The following is a 19,446-nucleotide window of genomic DNA, read 5'->3' as shown; positions in this document are numbered from 1 at the left end:
GGAGCAACGGTCCATTTCACGCTGCCAGGATTCCGCTTTCCTTTGTTCTGCCAATCGCCATTTTGTTGCACACGTTTGCAATCACGGCAGAACTTCTTTACCTCACATTTGTTTAATCTGTGGGCATCTCCTCCACTTTGTTGGGTGATGCATGCACAGCATGTTCATATAGCTGTGTCTTTGTTGTTGCTCCTTATTATTCGCTCAGTAAGCGGTTTGTCTTCGTATCATAGACGGAGCTACAGGAGCTCCGGGATGCGCATCCTCCTACGTGGCATGTAGCCACGCCCCCCCCCCCCCAGGTTCTGACATAATTCTTGCTGTTAGCGAAGAAAGGTCTGGCATTTTCCTCCATAAAGGTACACTTGTCAGCAATCTCTAGATTCACTCGGAAGCAGCATGCAGCGCCTCTGTTTAGTGATCATCTCATCACGCATTTCTTAAAAGGATTGTTTCAGAACTTTCCTCCAGTCAAGAAATTCCCTCCAGTGTGGAGCCTTCATGTGGTTCTGTCAGGTCTGATGAGACCTCCGTTTGAACCAATGTCAACGCCTTTGTCTTGGAAAGTGGTCTTTCTGGTGGCCATTACTTGGGCCAGAAGGATGTCAGAGTTGCAAACTTTGGTTGTGGACCCTCCATACTTGAGGTTCTTCAAGGACAAGGTGGTGTTAGCTACTAATCCTCACTTTATCCCCAAAGTGCCAACAACTTTTCCCAAACTATCTTCTAGTGTGTTGCCCTCATTCTTTGCTTCAGCCTCCAGAGCAAGCCTTACATTCTCTGGATATGAAGAGGGCGTTAACATTTTATTTGAATCGTACGCAGGAGTTCAGACTTTCTAAGCAGCTATTTATGGCTTATGGACCGTCCGTCAGAGGAGGGGCAATTTCCAAGCAAGGACTGGCTTGTTGGTTATCGTCTATCTCATTCTGCCACGCTAAGGCTGGGAAGCCTTGGGAGAGGAGCCCGAGGGCACACTCGACGAGGGCTACGTCTTCATCGGCAGCATTGTGGTCGGGGATTCCGCTGGTGGACATCTGCCAAGCAGCCTCCTGTGCGGTGCTACATACCTTTACTCGACATTACTGTCTGGAGAGGCAGCATGGTGAATATGTGCAGGTGGGGGCGGGCGGTCCTACAATGCCTGTTTAATAAGGTAAGCCCCGCAGCTTCGTGGTATTTGCTGTTTGACCTTGATCACTGAATGGGTTTCTTGTCTCATGTATATGATATGATATAGTTTATTTATATAGCGCCTATACACAATGTGTTTCAAAGCACTTCAATGCAAGGGAGGGAACAAGGGAAAATACAATGACATTCTTACAGGCCATGAACAGGAAGGATGTGAAATTAACTATCGTACTCGGCCTGACGACATTTCAGATAGTGCAAGAGCTAAGACATAGATAAGGAAGGGAGGGGGAGAGTGGGAAGGAAATGGAAACAAACAGGCGGCTACCGTACTAGGCCTGACGACATTTCTGGTAGAGCCGGAGAAAAACAAAAGGTGAGGGGCCGGGGTGCAGAAAGGGAGGGGAGGAACAAAAAAAGAGACTATCGTACTAGGCATGACAATGTTTCACATCGTGCTGGAGGGAGTGGGGGAACAGTAAGGGGAAGGGGAGCGACAGACGAGGTTGCTATCATACTAGGTCCAGGGACAATTCTGTTACAGTAAGTGCATAGAAGTAAGTAAGGGGAGGAGGGGAAGGGATAGGAAAATGGAGAGGGCATAGAGAACAGAGTAAGCAGTCAAATATATAAAAAGCAGGTGCCAACCTTGAAGCTGTATTTCTGTGAGGTTCCAAGACATCTGAAATTCAAAACTGCAATGTTCAGCCAGTGGGTCTGCATCACTGTTCTCATCTGAGGCTGTTCCTGGTATGGGGGTATGGTATGTGATTTATGTTTTTCCCATGGGTTTGCATTTGCACTCTGCCATGTATAATGAATACTGCTATGTAATCTATTCACAGCATGTGAATCCAGTTTCTTACCTGTAACTCCATTTCGAAAGGATTGTGTCCTCCGACGTATTCCTCATCTTAGATATCTCCTTCCAGCTCTGCTGGCCTCGGAAAATTTTTTCTCTCTAGAGGGCGCTGCGCGTCGACGTCCTCCGAGTCGATGTCCCTCGACAGCCGCCGTATCGACGTCGACGTCATCCTGCCTATAAAGGCCGCACGCAGCGTCCGTTGCTCAGTTCCGTTTTTCCGCGCTTACTCAGTGCCTCGGAATACCGTTGCTCAGTTCTTAGTCAGATTAATCCTATTTACCTCGAGTCATTCGATCCGTACTCGATGGCTTCCTCGTCGGAACCGACAACTCCTCGATCCGGCTTCAAGAAATGCCGAGATTGTGGGAAAAAGATGTCGTTGACTGACCCTCACAGAGTTTGTCTGTGGTGTTTGGGAGCTGAACACCATTGTTCGGAGTGCGAGGACTGTATGTCCATGACAGCTAAGGCCCTGAAGGAGCGTGGGGGGAATCTGGAGAAAGGTAAAACTTTTAAAGCTTCTTCTTCGTCGACGAAGTCGAGACACTCGTCACCATTCGCGCTCCAGGTCTCGGAGTGGGTCCCATCACTCGAGATCGAAGCACTCGCAGAGGAGACGTCGAAGATCCCCTTCTTCGTCTTCCTCTTCCTCTGTTTCGCCAAAAAGAATCCCTTGCCCCACGAAACATAGTTCCCGGGCTGAATCGCAGAAATTCCGCAAAAATATGATGAGCGTCTTCGAGAAAGCGGCCTTGACCCCCTCGAAGACTGCCGAGAGCGATGCTCTGGTCGAAAGACCCGAAGGTCAAAAACGCCGCGAGTCGCAGTACCCAGCGAAGGAAACCTCTCGAGCGCGTCTCGAACCCTCGAGTAGGACTATGACCTCCAAACCTTCCTCGAAGGTTCCGTCGACGCCGTCGACGAGGGTTCGTCGACGCCGAGGTCGGTGTCTTAGACGCCGTTGTCGAAGGGACCTTCGACACACGGGTCTGTCGACTCGACGCCAGCTTCGACACCGGCGTCAACGCCAAGAAAAGTCACGGTTACGACACACCCAGTGACTATCCCCAGGTCCTCGACGTCGATGGCTTCGAGATTGTCGAGTAGAATTCCAATTCTGTCGAGGTCTTCGAGGCCTCCGCCTTTGTTTTCGACGCCACTTTCGAAGCCTTCGGCGTCGACGACATCGACGTTTTCGAGGCCGATAATGACAAGTTCGGCACCCTCTGCCTTGGAAATGGGATTTACTCCCTTTATGAGTTCAGAACAATTGAGAACTATGTCATCAATTTTGGAAGAGGGTGAATTGTCTGAACAGGAAGATACATTTGAGTTGCAGGGACCTGTAACCCCAATTAGAGAGGAATTTTCCTCTGAAGAGCGCAGGTTAAAGGATCTTCATGATTCCTTACATGAGGCAAGTGGGTTAGACACTTCCCCTGAGGTGGAGTTTGCTAAGCCAGACCCGGGGGAGCATGCTGAAACCCCCTATAGAGCCTTAATGGCCAGGATCACAGAGTTCATAGTGTGGTCTGCACCTTCACAATCTTTCCAACAAGATGACCTGACGGATATTCTTGACAAAGGCCCACAGGAGGATCCTGTGGTGCCTTTTCATAAAGCTCTTCAGAGAAAGATCATGACAAACTGGGAAACCCCAGATGTAGTACCAGCAGTAAATAAAAAACTGTCTACAAAGTACAGGGTATCTTCTACAGACCCAGAGTTTTTGTCTAAACACCCATCCCCAGAAAGTCTGGTGGTACAGGCAGCATCCTCTACCGATGTCAAGACGGCTTATCCTACCGTCCCACAGGACAGGGACGATAAAAAATATGATGCTATGGCAAAGAAAGTCTTTTCAGCATGTAGCATGTCGTTAAAATCTGTTAATGCTACTTGCACCCTTGCTAGGTTCAGCCATACACTTTGGGAGTGTGCTTCTACAGCGGCTGACTGCATCCCGGAGGGAGAAGAAAGGGATGCGTTCCTGAATATTATACAGGACGGTAAAGACGCTATGTGCGAATCCCTCCAGACGGGCATTGATTCGGCTGACAGTATCAGCAGAGCAATGGCGGCAAGTACATCAACCAGGAGATTCGCTTGGTTGAGAAAGTCTGGTTTTGCCCCAGATGTGCAAGCCAGGCTCTTGAACATGCCATTCGATGGCTCTTCTTTGTTCGGGAAAAAGGCGGATGACAGTTTAGAGAAACTGCAAACTTCAAAAGCAGCAGCAAAATCCCTAGGAGCTGCAATCCGTCAGACTCCTTTTCGTCCCACAGGAACCTCTGCGAGAGGCAAGTCTTTTCGCTTCTACTCCGCATTCGGAAGAGGTAGAGGACGACCGGCTCAAAGGGGACAAAGAAGAACTACCCGAGGTGGACGGGGTAGATATTCAAAAGCCTCAGCAACAGCAGGTGCCTCTTTACCATCGGCATCTGCATCAGCCGCCCCAAAACCACTCTGAGGACTTCCCTCACAGGACACCTGTAGGAGGCAGGTTGACTCAACATCTGGCGGTATGGCAGGCTATCACGTCAGATGCTTGGGCATTGGAAACAGTTGCCCAAGGTTACTGCCTGCCTTTCCTACGTATACCTCAGTCATCCACCAGGGATCAGCTCTCAGAAAGCTCCAGATCCGCTCCTCTTGCAGGAAATTTTGGACCTGCTAGAGAAAGGTGCCATAGAACCGGTACCTGTAGCGGAGAGGAACAAGGGCTGGTACTCCCCTTACTTTCTCATTCCTAAGAAAGACAGAGGACTGAGACCCATCTTGGACTTGCGAGAATTGAACAAATTCCTCAGAAAAGACAAATTCAAGATGGTCACTCTTTCTCAGATCCTCCAGGCCCTTCATTTCCAGGACTGGTTGGTATCTCTGGACCTTCAGGATGCTTATTTCCATGTGCCTATCCATCTCAAACACAGGAAATACCTGAGGTTCGCAATTGGCAACTCTCACTATCAATTTCGAGTGCTGCCATTTGGGCTGACCTCCGCCCCGAGGGTCTTCAAGTTAATGTCCGTAGTGGCTGCAAGTCTAAGGAGGGAAGGGATTCACGTCTACCCCTACCTGGACGATTGGTTGATCAGGGCTATTTCTCCGGAACAAGCTCAGATCCAGCTAAATCATGTGTGCCACTTCCTTCACAGACTGGGCTTCTCCCTCAATTTAAAGAAGTCACAAATGATACCATCGCAGAGACTCCAGTTCATAGGAGCGATCCTGGACACTTCCCTGGGAAAAGCCTCGCCACCAGAGGTGAGGGCTCAAGATATTCTACAGATGGTTACCAAGTTCCAACATGCCCAACGTCTCCCAGCCTTCGACTTTTTGAGGTTGCTAGGCCTCATGGCATCCTGCATTTTCCTAGTGCCAGAGGCTCGCCTGAGAATGAGATCCCTCCAGTGGGCACTGAGGACTCAGTGGTCACAATTCTCAGGGAGAATGACAGATCTTCTTCAGGTTCCCGGCAGGGTGGCTCGAGACCTTCAGTGGTGGGCCTGTCTGGAGAACATTCTGAAAGGAGAACAGTTTTGGCAACCCTGGCCGGAGATAACAGTAGTCACGGATGCCTCGCTCACGGGGTGGGGAGCCCACGCCAACGACTTGACCATCAGCGGTCGTTGGTCTCCATCAGAGTCCAGACTACACATCAACCTGTTAGAGCTGAGAGCCATCAGACTTGCGCTGAAGGCGTTCTTGCCAGCTGTACAAGGGAAGAACGTCCTGATAATGACGGACAACACGGTGGCCATGCATTACCTCAACAAAAGAGGAGGCGTAGGATCACTACCCCTGTGCAGAGAGGCGATGCAGCTCTGGTTTTGGGCAATCCAAGACGGAATCTCTCTATTGGCAGTTCACCTTGCCGGAGAGAAGAACTTGACAGCGGACGCTCTGAGCAGGCAGAACAGTCTCCCATGAGTGGGTGCTATCTCAGGAAGTCCTTCAAGAGATCTTCGCCCTTTGGGGAACCCCTCAAGTAGATCTGTTCGCCACCAGCCTAAACAGGAAATGCGACCTGTTCTGCTCAAGGGAATTTCCCCCGAGAGGAGCTCTGGGAGACGCGTTCATAGTGGACTGGGAGTTTCCGCTTCTGTACGCGTTCCCACCGGTCCCTGTCATTCCTCAAATGATCAGGAGGTTGAGAAGATTCCGGCGAACCATGATCCTAATTGCCCCGGATTGGGCCAGGAGAACGTGGTACCCGGACCTTCTAGACTTGTCCAATTGCCCTCCAATTCGATTTCCACTCAGAGAACCTACTCTCACAGAAGGGAGGTCAGGTTCTCCATCCAGACATCAAAACCCTCAACCTTCACGCTTGGCTTCTGAAAGGCTGAGGTACAAGGATTGGGACCTCCCTGATGCTGTTATGGAGGTGTTGCTTTCGGCAAGGAGGCCAGCAACAAAGTCTTTACACCGCTGCCGTTGGAACAGATTTTGCAGCTGGTGTAGAGAACAGAATATCGACCCTTTTTCATGTGGTACACCAATGGTTTTGTCCTTCCTACTATATTTGGCAAATTCAGGCCTTCAAGTTGGCACCATTAAGGGCTATCTCGCAGCGCTATCCATATTTACGCGTACTGCGGAAGAACCATCCTATTTCAAATTACCCTTGGTAATACAGTTTCTAAAGGGGTTAACCAATGTTTATCCCCCAAGACCATTCCAAGTTCCCCTATGGGATTTAAACTTAGTCCTAACTTTCCTGATGGGTACACCTTTCGAACCTCTCCAGTCTTGTTAGTTAAGATTCCTTACCCTTAAAACTGTTTTATTAATAGCACTTACATCTGCTAGAAGGGTGAGCGAATTACAAGCTCTTTCTTGTAAACCCCCTCACACAATATTTCACAAAGACAAAGTTGTCCTGCAAGTGAAGCCTAATTTCCTCCCAAAGGTGGTTTCTGAATTCCATATCACTCGGAAGATTACCCTACCATCTTTCTATCCTCCTCCTCACCTGGGGAAAGAGGAAGAGAGGTTACACAGGCTAGACCCTAGGAGGGCTTTAAGTTTTTACATCAGTAGACTAGCCAGGATAAGACAGGCAGACCAGCTGTTTGTAGGTTACGCAGGTCACAAGCTGGGGTTACCAATAACTAAGCAGACCATTTCCAGATGGATCATTCTAGCCATTCTGGAATGTTATAAACTGGCAGGGAAAGAGCCCCCTCAAAACCTTAGGGCTCATTCGACCAGAGGTATTGCAGCTTCATCGGCCCTCAAAAGAGGCGTGCCGGTTAAAGACATGTGTGGCCGCTACATGGTCGTCTGTCCATACCTTTACACGTTTTTTCAATTTGGATTCCTCCTCCAGTCAAGAGACTAGGTTTGGAAGGGCTGTACTGCATTCGATTCATCAATAGAAGACAGCGTGAAGTCAGTACTCCCTCCTCCGATAATAGAATACTGCTATGGGAGCCTATCTAAGATGAGGAATACGTCGGAGGAACATCCCGTCTAAAGAACGTTACAAGGTAAGAAGTAACTTGTTCTTCTCTAGCGTTGGTATCTTTCACATGCGCACGCCGCCGCCCCTGCATGCAAACCTGAATTGGGTTGCCTCCACTTTGGAGATTCAATCTGAAGAGAAGCCGCGGACAGGGCTATTTATACCCTACATCCTATTGGTGGTGGCTAAAGTGCCCAAAAAGGACGTTGATGGGACACTATGGAAAACGCTAAGTAAAAAATGACCGAGGTTCCCAGCCTGACGGGGAATATTCACAGCATGTGAATCCATGAAATATGCCAACGCTGGAGAAATGGAGTTACAGGTAAGAAACTACTCCCTTTTCCATGATTGTTGGACAAACAAATGGTGAATACAACATTTTCGACCAGTACATTTGACCTAGGCGAACGTAACATATAAAGGACGCGCACTAGGCCAAGATCACGCTTTGCATTCGGCAACTCAATATATGGATGTGCTGGGAACGGCAAAGGAAAGTGTGAAAGGACAATAATCCACCATTGCAAAAACGCTATAAAAGAAATGAACCAACTTACACTATGAACTCTTACGAAGTCACACGAGTCCTCTGTCATGGTGCCAAATATACACCATTTCTGAGATTTGAACAACTCCAGGCACTGCACCGCGCACGGTCAGACAACAGGTGGGGAGAGCACACAGTATGCTGCAGCATGCCAACTCTCCTCCACGTCTGTCAGCTAGCCACATGCCCCCACTGTCAGTGCAGTTAAATTCAGAATGCAAAGCACATCATGTGATAAGCGATTCAGAACAACGACCTACAGGACCCTTAATAATGATAATAATATTTTTGATTTTCAATAATCCTGCTGTATCTCTTTTCCAAAGCAGGGATCTTTTTACTGCCTGACCTGTCACAGTTGTATTAAACCTAATAATTAAACACACTTTTGCATTCAGTTTGTAATACAAAGTTAATTTTTTCCCAGTTCTGTGGCACACTATTTGAACTTTATCCTTCTTGTCGTGTGAGCTGCTACAGAAAAAAGTACATTTAAACTGTTCAGATTTCCTTTTGGGATGTGGTTAGTTCTGCTTGTTAAAGCTTCAAAACAATTAAACTTCTTGACATGTAAAACTAGTTCGGTCTGACCAAAGCCTCTGGTTTTGACATACAATTCCAAGCACCGAGCCTTATTGTGACACTGAATGATTGGTATTCTTTATTTTTAAGTGTAATAAAAGGAATATGTGATCTATGGTTGGTAGATAATATTGTGTTCATATAGTTAGTCTGGGTGGATTCCAGTCTGGGTGGATTCCCTTGCTGGATAATTACTTTTACAGCCTAGTAACTTTTCTTTGCGTTGTTGATTTGATTGATCTTTATATAAAATATAAAAGTTTATAGACACTTGTGTCTCAAAGTTACTGAAGTTGACATCACTTGTTGTACTTTGTCTAATCATAATTTGCTTGTCCCTTTTGTGTTACTTCTGTTTTCGCGTCGGTAGAAGAATGCTTTCTATGTGCTGCTGCTGAGTGGCTGGTCATTCTCGCTGTACGTCATTCAACTGTTTTTGAGGAACCTTCAAGAGATTTGTAAGGAATACTGGCAATATCTTCTAGGTAAGAGGGGTGGTTATGCATGCATATTTTTCATATTTTTCTGTATATGGGTACTTATGTTAAGGGCCACAGTGAGCTGCATTTTTTTAGAGTATGTCCCTTCCCCACCCTGGCCCCCCATCAGTATTTCCTACAACTAATCAATGCTTTCATTTCAGAGAGACTTGTTTTTTATTTGACCACCTCAAATTGAGTCTGCGTTGAAGGGATGGGGTCTTATTTGTTTTGTTGCATGTTCAAAAGTAATGGTTAGCCATCTCCTTGGATGTTTTTATGCGCATTGTGTGAGCTGGTTTAGCTGTGTCAACTGACAACCGCCATCCGGGCAGGGTCACGAAGTTGATACGACTAGAACAGAGCCAGGAGAACCACCACTGTGTATCCTGCCAGGGGCATATTGGGAGACAGCGTTGAGATTTGGCCCGCCTACTCAATCTTCATTTGGGATAGATGGTTAACCAAACATTAACATTTAAACCCCAACTGGGGAGATACATTATCACTCTGAGGGAGGATGTTTGTATAATGCAAGCAAACGGATTTAAATAAGTCATGAGAAGTGGCTCCTTTTTTCAAATCTAGTCATTGTTTTGGGGTTTTATTTTCGCAATAACGATGCTTAAAATAATAAAGCACAATTACTGCAATGCCCATATGTTTACTACATAAAATAATAGACTTGGAAATAATTTTGAAAAGAAAATCATTTTTCATGCTGCATCAAATATTTGTACAAATCGGGCAGGTTGTTTTATCGCAAGGGTACAGTGATTGTAAACGGCAGATATTTCAATGAAAGTAAATCCCTGCTGGTTTCACAAAATTTAATTTATGATCTAAAAATATATCTGGAAGGAACAGAAGGCTAGATTCTGCTCCAACAAATTGGTTAGTGATTTGTTACTCCACCTGCCTAAAAGCGTAGAATACTTATGTATTCCTGTAAAACTCATTTCAACTTTTTTAAATCATTTTTTTATATTAAAACAGTTTTCTTCATTTTAAACATAAAGCAAGACATAATTGAGGTGCCAAGTGAAAATGAGATTCTGTTCCTTTAAGTCTCCTTGCACTGCCTGCCGAGAGCTCGTAGAAAAACTGCACTAAAACTTAATTTTCGATTGTGACAAATCTGCAGCTCTTGAACACAGACATGTTTCTTGTTTTTCTCTTCCCTGTTGGCAAATGTTCTCTTCTGAGATTTATTTTCCTTTTTCGTGAGGGGAGGTCTACTGGTATTCTGGTAAGACTTCCTGATACCGGTTGTGCATTTCAGGATCCATTTCCCATTTATATGTGGGTCAACTAGCTTTTAGCATTTTATCAGACACTTTTGCATGTTGAGAAATATTTGTCAGTGGACTAGTTGGTTTAAAAACCTGGTTGAGTGGAAAAGTGAATAGCAGACGTTTGGAGGCCATCTTGAACACTGATTTTTCCACATTCTGTAAAAGGCTTTTTAGGCTCCTCAAACCTTTTGACGAGTGGCAAGGGTATTTTCACCAATATTTGTGAGGTGCTTCTTAAGGCATCTAACTGTCTCCACCTTATATTCTCCTTTTAATCATTTTCGCCGGGTATAGAGACTTCCTCCCCCATCCACAGATGACACCAGATGAGATAGCGTAAAACTTGGCCCTTCTGCATATGGATGTAGAGAAGGCTCACTGTTTCTACTTCCATTTCTTGGTGTGGAGAAAGATTTGAAGACTATCAAATACTGAATTCCCCCACCCTCGGTGTTCGCTCTTTGCATACCAGACAAGCATTTTAACATGGTCCATGTCCACCTGACCATCATGCCCGTTTACCAGGAAGATTGTGTGCCAAACATCTGGAGAAAGCCCATCTGTACATTCTGATCTGTCACCAAAAACAAAACTTGTCAAAGTTCCTGGCCTGGAGAAAAGTGCCTTTGGAGCTTTGTGCAGCCCCTCACATGGTGATGGCATGGTGCAATATTTGCACTCCCCACTAGCCGTTGGCAAGTGATATTTGAGACTTGGTAAGTAAGAAATGGTGTACTGTGTGTATCCATAGAAATTAAGTGGCAAGTGACTTTTGTATGACTGGCTAGTAACGTGCAAGTTGAATGTTTTGCACCCTCTGAAGGCACGTCTGTGGATCCCCATCTAGTTAGTGCCTGGAGTGACATGCTGATCAGAGCATCTCCCTCGCTCAAATATCTTCCAGGCCTTCCTTTTTCTGTTGTGAAGAGAACTTCATATTCATATTGACCTCTGCACAAAATCACTTTCACCAGTTTGATACTGGATGCTGCCAGGGGAAGGATTTCCCCCTGAAGGCGCATTACAGCCCTGAGGAATAAACGATGACCTGAAACTAGTTTCATTTCTAGTCACTTATCCTTGTTTCTCAGTTTGTTGATGTAAACCAAACAATGGTTGTGTAAACGTTGGTGCAACAAGTAATCTGGCCTTTGGCCAGATCATTCACCTCCATTTAGGACTCTAGTCATTCGTCTTTACTTCTCTTCCCTCAGCAGAGAACAGTCTTACTAGCCGACTATTTTAGGAGTCTGAGCCTTTCTTGGCTGGCCCAGGCTCTTCCAAGTCACCTGTTGGTCTTTCTGGTCTCTGGTACCATTGTCAGAACATTATGATAGCTGGGCAGTGAGGATGGGTGGGGGCAGGAATCTCACATGTTGGGACCCAAGGTGCTAGAGTGTCCTTATTCTGTAGTCTGTTCTCAATCTTCCACCTTACAGCATGGGTCAAAATGTCAAATTACAATCTTCTTGACAGCCATAAACTCACTAAACAGCTCAATGCTACACTCAAACACAGCACATAATTTCTTACTAGCCAATGGTTAGTGCTGAGTGCACATTTTGAAGCCTTTCTTAGAAGCACGATTCTGTTCCTGGTCTTAATGCTCCCTTTTCCTCCCAGCACTAGCTCTCCTGCCTGTTGCCTTTTGTCATCCACTTTTTGCCCTATCCCCACTCTGTCATTTCCCTCTGTTCTTCGATGTGTTGTCCTCTTCCTGGTCTCGCTGCAGATGTCAGTCCACTTCTTCCTTTCCCTCTCTCGCTGCTCGACCTGTCTGCCAAACTCGCATGCACCCTCGTGGCTCTTTTATCCACTGTTGGAGTTTCCCAATTGGCCTTGGAATATGTGGCAGCTATGTGAGAATGGAAGTGTGCCGTGAGTGGCAGAGCACTGAGAAAACTACATTTTCACCAGGTTCATTTATATGGTCCATTTGGCGGTGCTGCATCTGTGTGTACCTAGGAAATATAAAGTCTGCCATCTTGGGGTCAGTGGCCCAATACCTTTGACCGCCCGATTCCGCGGTGCCACAGAAGCATGTGATGGCGGAGCTTCCCTACCTTATAAACGTCCGACTTCTCCACAGAGCTCGTGCGCATTCCTGATGTGTGTGTGTGTGTGTGTGTGTGTGTTTGTGTGTGTGTGTGTTTCTGGTGACTTGATACTTTCAGAGCACAAGCTTGCACAGTGGGTCCTGCTGATGCAAGTCAGTTTGGTTTGACAAGCTGCTTTCAAAGCCCCATGTGGATGGGCTCATAAGCAGCATTTTCTGCATTCCAGCTGCTTGTCCAGCATTGGATTTTCCATAAATTCGCATGCTTTGAATAATCCCAGTTGTTGGGCTGGAAAGTTTCAGTTACATACTTCGTACGTTAGTGAACAAAAAACCCTGTCCATTTTGTAACCTGTTCGTTGCTTGTTCGCCTTGTTTTGGGTCATTGCGTGCAGAGCCCCATCCGTTAAGGCCATGTTCAAATTCTAACTGCATGTTGTGCTGAAAGGGGTTCTCCAGCTTTTCTCCAATTACCCTCAGGAAATAAATTTAAGACCTCTTTGGTGAAGAGCGCTTCATTCATATTATATGTCTGTTACTTATAATATGGCCCAAGCAGAGAAAATATCAAAAAATTCTTTGATCAGGGCTTGTGCTACACGTAGCTTCAATAACTTGTATGAAGGCAACAGTCATGAGGATTGCGTTTGTCTGCACCCGCATACCATCATGTGAGATTTGCCAAGGATTCAGCTCAGACTATCAAGTACTGGCACAGATGCCTTACTGTTTGCTGAATGAAGGGAAATCCTCCCTCCCCTTCAAAAGTGCAATCATCCTGGAGTGTTGCTCTGCCTCTCTTTAAAAGATTGGTTTCTGGTTGACCACATGAACAAGCCTAGAAAACGGCATACACTGGGCATAAAAAATCTAGGTCTGAGGAAAAGACCACGCAAAGGAGTGAACATTTGAAAATCTGCCCCTCCCTACATATCCTCAACAGACAGAACATCAGGGTAAGAGACCCACGGCTATGACCTTAACTAGTTTCGTCAAAGACTGCATACCCACCTAAGAAGCCAGGGAGATCTTCATTGTCAAACAATGAAACTGCTCATCAAAATAGTCTGCGAAGAGCGGTACAATAGCAAAGCAATCGTCCAAGGCGCACTTCTCAGATGCATCATCGCAGAGATCTCTAGAAATCGTCACCATGATGCTCTAGGAAATAGTCCATGACAGTGGGTGCCAGAGAGGGCGAGTCGTCGGCTCCAATTGACTTATCGCTTATGTAGAAGATAACGGATCACTCGTTGGCAACAACCATCTCATGCACGAAGCGCAGCCAAACTCCATTATGACCTTATCAACTGATATAAATGGGAAAAGGGCGACATTCCCCAGAACGTTAAGTTGATCAGCAAGAAGGCAGTAACAAAGAAAGGACTCGCACCACTCCATCTTTTTCAGGGAGTCCAAACTTTCTTTGGGCCACAATCACCTATTGTCATTTCTGATGTAAGATTTTGGTATACCATAAAGATTCAGATTTTGAAGCTCGATAGGGTTCACGCAGGCTCTCCACAGGCCTCTACCTCAGGGCAGGAACAAAGGGCTTCTTAAAAAGGCTCTACAGGACTAGGTGGTTCTGCCCCAGATGGTGTTCAGCATGAAACTGCTTACCTCATTGTAAACATTAGTATCAGACCTGCCTAGACTAATTCCACTACCACTGCCTAGGACATCTGATACTCAAATTGGTGCACAAGCACCTGCACGAGGACGTCTTGACACGGTAAGCACAGGTGCCAAGATGGCACTGGGCCTGTAGGTGTTCCATCTCCCAGCTGCTCAGAACAAGAGCGTGGACGAGCTCAGTAGAACAGCTGAGCAGTGCCACAAAGGGGAACTGAAGGACTGTCAACTGGGTAAGGGTGTTCTAAGCTTTGGAAACGTCTCAACTAGATTGGTTTGCCACTCAGAACATCAAATGCTTGCCTCCTTTCCTGGCCTTTTTTGCAGTAATCTGCTGGCATTCTCCCTCCGATGGACATGGCTGTTCGCCTACTCTTTCCCTCAATACCGCTGATGAGGTTTGTGGTGCCCCATGCAACCCCTCTCCATACACCGGATCGCTGTACAGGATCTGGGTCAAATCTATCATCCTGTCACTCAACCCATAGCGTGGCACCTGACTTCTCATAGTTTGGACACTTTAACTTTCCGGACAATTTCAGGAAGCTGCTGGCTGTGAAAAGCCTGAGGGTATTCCCCCAAGTGGATCCGGAGAGTCCCTTGATCAGGTGGCCAGGGAAGGGGTGGCTGTCTGATCCCAACCCTGGGGGTGGGCGAGGGAGGGAGGGAGGGAGGGAGGGAGGATTACCTGAGTAGGGGAACCTGGGGTCATGCTGGGGGGGTGGGGGGGAATGCCCAAAATGAGACGTGGTATTACGTAGGGGAAGAGGAAGACTAAGTCCTTGAAGCTTTTATAGGCTGTTTCAGATGAACCTCCCTTCCACCCAATGAACCTCCCTTACCAGAATCCAACATCCCCTCTGCATCTGGTAAACCTGTTAGAAACCCACACCCTGTTGGAGTGGGAAACTGCAACTCGTAGAATCCCCATTTTCCAATTGCTTATCCGAGTACTCTGTCATTCTGCTCCCCATCCATCTGATTATTTCTTCTCGAACTCCCAGTCTGCTTTGACAAAACACTACAGTTCCCACAATTCCCCCTACTCATTTCACAAATCCTCCAAAATTCACCCTTCTGAGTTTATCAATCCCCTTCGGACGAGGGATAAAATTCCTGATAACTTTTCCCCCATCCTACCCAAAACTTTCTCAACGCGAAAAACAATGGACCAACACCAGAAGCATTTACCCGACATTTCCCAAAATAAGGGTCAGACAGAGTCAGGCAATGCCAACAACTACGCACACCTGACAGCCCTTTCCCTTACCTACAGGGATAAAAGGCGGAGCACAAGAGCACACTTTGAGCAAGGCTGAACGTATGATAAAGCAGATATTCTGCAACAGCAGTTCAAATGAAGGAGAAAGGCGGAGGAAACCGAAAGAACAACAAGGAGGGAATTGCCCTTGCCCTTTTCAACCCACAGCTGCTAAGCCTTCGAAGAAAGAACTATAAGTCGGGAAACACAGCTTGCGATTGGTGCGACAGATGTCAATGGTACACGTGGCCCTCCGTCACTGATGGGCGGGGAAAAAAGCTTGCCGTCATGGTACAGTTTACTCCAATGGAAGAAAAGCCAGCGAGTTTAACACAGCCGGTGAGTCTGAGGAAACTGATAGTAAACCGGACTGTGTTAAGATCATGGTTGCAGTGGCAACATTTGCGTTAAGAAAAGATAGACAAAGGTTTTTAGTGGACTAACGAGGTATCTGGGTTAGTGGTCTGTCCGAGGCCACCTGGGCGTTCATTCGAAAGACACGAACAGCAGGCCTGCGCCTGAACAAGGAGAATGTGATGAATTGTGAAAGTGCACCCAAAATGGTGTTTGTGCCCGGGAGAGGGGAACGCCATATGATCGTATGAAACCAGCGAGATGTTAACTGGCAAGTGCTTTGAGAAACCGTAAAGTGGAAAGAATAAGCTACCCAATTGTTTAAAAAGACGATTAGCTTCTTGAATACTACAAGAACCAAGAGGCCCAGGGGGAGCCCGGGAGAGATGTCAAAATAGTCATACAAGGGTTGAGTCAAAACCCCTTGTGCAGTCGAAAGTCTTTGACACGTTGTGAATTGAAAAACTAATGTATTTGTATTTGTTTATTATTTGTATCGCGCACCAAACCCTGAGGTAACTGGGCGCTTGAGAAACGTGAAGGTTACATACAGAAAGTGCAGGCATATTACAAAAAAATGTAATAACAATGAAGGACCCTGGTTACAGGTGGGTCAGTAAAGGGGATAAAGCATAGAGACCGGAATGATGAACACAAAATGAGCCAAAACTTAAATAGACAGTGGTAAGTATGCATGCTATAGGCCTATTAATGTGAACCTGACTGAGCGACGTCCACAGTGTGACGTTGGTCTGAGGCCTATTGAGGGAGGATAACATTGTGAAAGGGATCGGAGCCCCGCTGAGGGGGGTCCTCGGGTGAAGAAAGTAAAGTCGCACGACCTGAATATCTATCGAAGGAACTGTTTGTTGTCTGTGATGCATCAGACCCTCTGAAGCAAGAGACTTTGCATAGAGAGACTTGTACACAGAAGGCCCTGATATTGAAATAGGAACTGTAAACTCGGGCCGGAGAAGCCCCAGAGGTGTGCTGGAGTCCTGCCTTGTCCCGTGCTTCAAAAGTGGGGAAAGGGGACCCCGGCTATAACATCCTGACTTATCCTTTTGAGAACACTTCTTTCTTTCTTTGTGAACATTATCTCACACTATTTTGTATTTAAAGGTAAGGACTGGCAATAGATTGTTCTTAGTATAGCATCTTTTTATTTGTCTAGACTCCACTAGGACTGTATTATTATTATTTTTATTTGATGGTCGTAGCATGCTCCCATCTTGGATTTAGGTTTAGATTAGGCGTTTCTCTCACCCATTTTTACAGTTTAATAAACCCCCTTAAACTGTGATTACTTGTCTGGCTTGCTTTGATACCATGCCTTCCTTACATAGCATTCGGCAAGGGCTGCATAGACACTAAAATAGAAGCGTTTCTGCGTGTGTCCAACAATCTTTAACATACATTCAACTGTTGTGCTGCCAAAATGTATTTGTTAATGCTAGCTCAGCAACTGAAATTGCCCTGTATTTTCTAGATGGCAAACAGCCACTTAAATACTATATTCATGGAACACAGGAATTTAGGAAAACCTAGCTGTTGGTCTAATTTGAACCTTCGAACAAGGGAAGAACCATTGCCAAGCAAGGGATGTCGAGGTGGATATCTTTCACAATCTGTCAATAAAAAAGCTAACTGACCACTCAACAAGGTCCGTGACCATTTTACTAGGGCAGTAGCAGACATGTGGGCAGGAGTTCCACTATAAGATATTTGCCGGGCATCTAACTGGGCTGTGACTCGCACATTCACCAAACATTGTTTGGCTGCACAGGTAAGAAGCACCACTATTGTAGGACAAGCAGTACTGCAGCACTCTTTTTAGCAGGTTAGCCTTTTCTGACCTACAACCAAAACATTTGCTAATGTATGTACTGCATTGCAATCTATTCAGTCAGTCAAAAATAGTTTATTTTGGAAATGTATTGAAAACATTACAGCCATATAGTTGCACATTAAAAAAAGCATTATCCAATTACAAAGTAAATGTTTTTTCTTCTCGAATAGTTATTGCTAATGAATGAAAAGATCGAATCTAAAATGCAGAATGCAGATTTAGTGTGCATTCGGCATAGTAGATTAGATCTTTAGCTCATAATATCAAACGGGAGTGGGGGTGTCCCCCCGCTCCTCTAGTTCACTATTATGGGCTGCGGGGGTGTCCCTCACATGCATCAAAGGCAGTACTTGGGAGAAACGGGCGAAATCCCAAAAGATCAAATTACAAAATAAGGGCAAGTGGGCTCTGTGATTTTGTAATTCGATCTTTTGGGATACTTTTTAACGTACATCCGATTTATTACTACTCTTAAGAAAACAGTCCTTGCAGTCAGTGGGGTTTCTGCCATTAGAATGTAATAAAACGCAGGTCTGCACTGTCTAAAAAGTGCATTTTGCAGTACAGGACCCAGGGTATGTTTGCAAACTCTCGCATATGCAATCTATTCAAAACATGTGAATCTATGAAGGATCCAATGCTGGAGAAGAGTAAGTTGCTTTTCTGTAACTCTAGTTATCCAGCATTGGAATCTTTCATAGATTTACTTGCAACCACCACCTACCCCGATAAAGGCTCTAGTAGGCTGATGTAGCATACTCCGATTGGAATCTGGACATGGTCACAGGGGGTAGAGCAGAACACTTTGTTGGGTGAGAGCAAAATGACCCAGAAAAGGAGAATGGGCTCCAAAATGGACAGGGTTTTCTTTACTGTGAAGTAGGACATCAAACAGAATTGTTTTGTTGCATGCAGCCTTCAATATTCGAAAAAATCACATAGAACCTTCAAAGCCTGATGACTGAAAAACATTGACATTGAATAGTGGCACCTCAAGTGCATCTACTGCTTAGATCCTGACCTTGATGTGGACGGATGTTCCATATGCCATGCCTTCTCCTCCAAGATCTGGAAGGACCGCCATAGAATACTGGTGTGGATTGAGGAAGGGGGAAGGCCTCTGACTCGGCCTGTGTGCGCGCCCATGCCTCTTGCTGGGTTGGCAGACCCAAATAGTGTGCTCCCTCTGACAAGAAGGGTAGAGATCCTTTGAGGATACTTCCCCGGGGAAGATACTAAAGGCTAAAGCATCTCATGCTCCGACGTCTTCGTCAACAGTAGACATGGCTCGGGGCCCGGTCTGAGACGCACCAGTCATTGTCACCCTCCCTGTCGACTGGTAGTCTACCATCGAGCAGACCGCTTCCGTCTGCAAGGAAATAGCTGATGCCAGCTGCCAAGCAGAAGACCTTGTCAACGCGCACCCGGTCATCAACCAACTCATTGTCACGGACCTCGAGGGACTTGTCGGTGACCTCCTCTTCCAAAAACAGTTACCTTGTCTATGACTTCGTCCACAAAGACTAGTTTTCCATCGATGACTTCACTCTCATTGAGGGGCTTGTCCACTACAGTCATTGTTGCAACAATGTTTACCCCTCCCAGAGTGGCCTTGCCAGCTAGGCCTCAGTCGGCGATACCGACAATGGCACCATTTCCTGCTCCGCAAAGCCTGGTGATTGCCTTTCACTAGGGACTCGAGTTTGGAGAGAGCAAGATGCCTCCAGTCTCGCATTTCTAACTAGACCCACCAAGACCCCACACCACTTGTCACCCTGTCTCCTCAGGGGCCTCCCTGGGTCTCCTCCCAGTTCCAGCTGTTTACTGATCTAGTCCTTCTGAGGAAGACCTCCCAACGGGTGGTCAAGGGGAGCCTGATCCCATTTTGGCAGTGCCGCTGCGAGGGGTTCAACAGC

At 46.3% G+C, this 19,446-nt stretch overlaps 1 protein-coding gene across 3 annotated transcripts in view; it reads left to right on the top strand.

Moving 5' to 3' along the window:
- The window catches only part of NEMP1 (nuclear envelope integral membrane protein 1), a 984,307-nt gene that overhangs the window by 649,968 nt on the left and 314,893 nt on the right, over positions 1-19,446 (top strand). For all 3 annotated transcript variants that reach the window (XM_069653551.1, XM_069653552.1, XM_069653553.1), the window contains exon 6: positions 8,972-9,086. In XM_069653551.1, coding sequence (XP_069509652.1) covers positions 8,972-9,086 — 115 coding nt within the window. The remainder of the gene's footprint in view (positions 1-8,971; positions 9,087-19,446) is intronic.

The sequence above is a fragment of the Ambystoma mexicanum genome, chromosome 3q, assembly GCF_040938575.1.
Source record: "Ambystoma mexicanum isolate Mex_15411 chromosome 3q, UKY_AmexF1_1, whole genome shotgun sequence".
Lineage (NCBI taxonomy): Eukaryota > Metazoa > Chordata > Amphibia > Caudata > Ambystomatidae > Ambystoma > Ambystoma mexicanum.
This window is presented reverse-complemented; position numbering and strand designations above follow the sequence as displayed.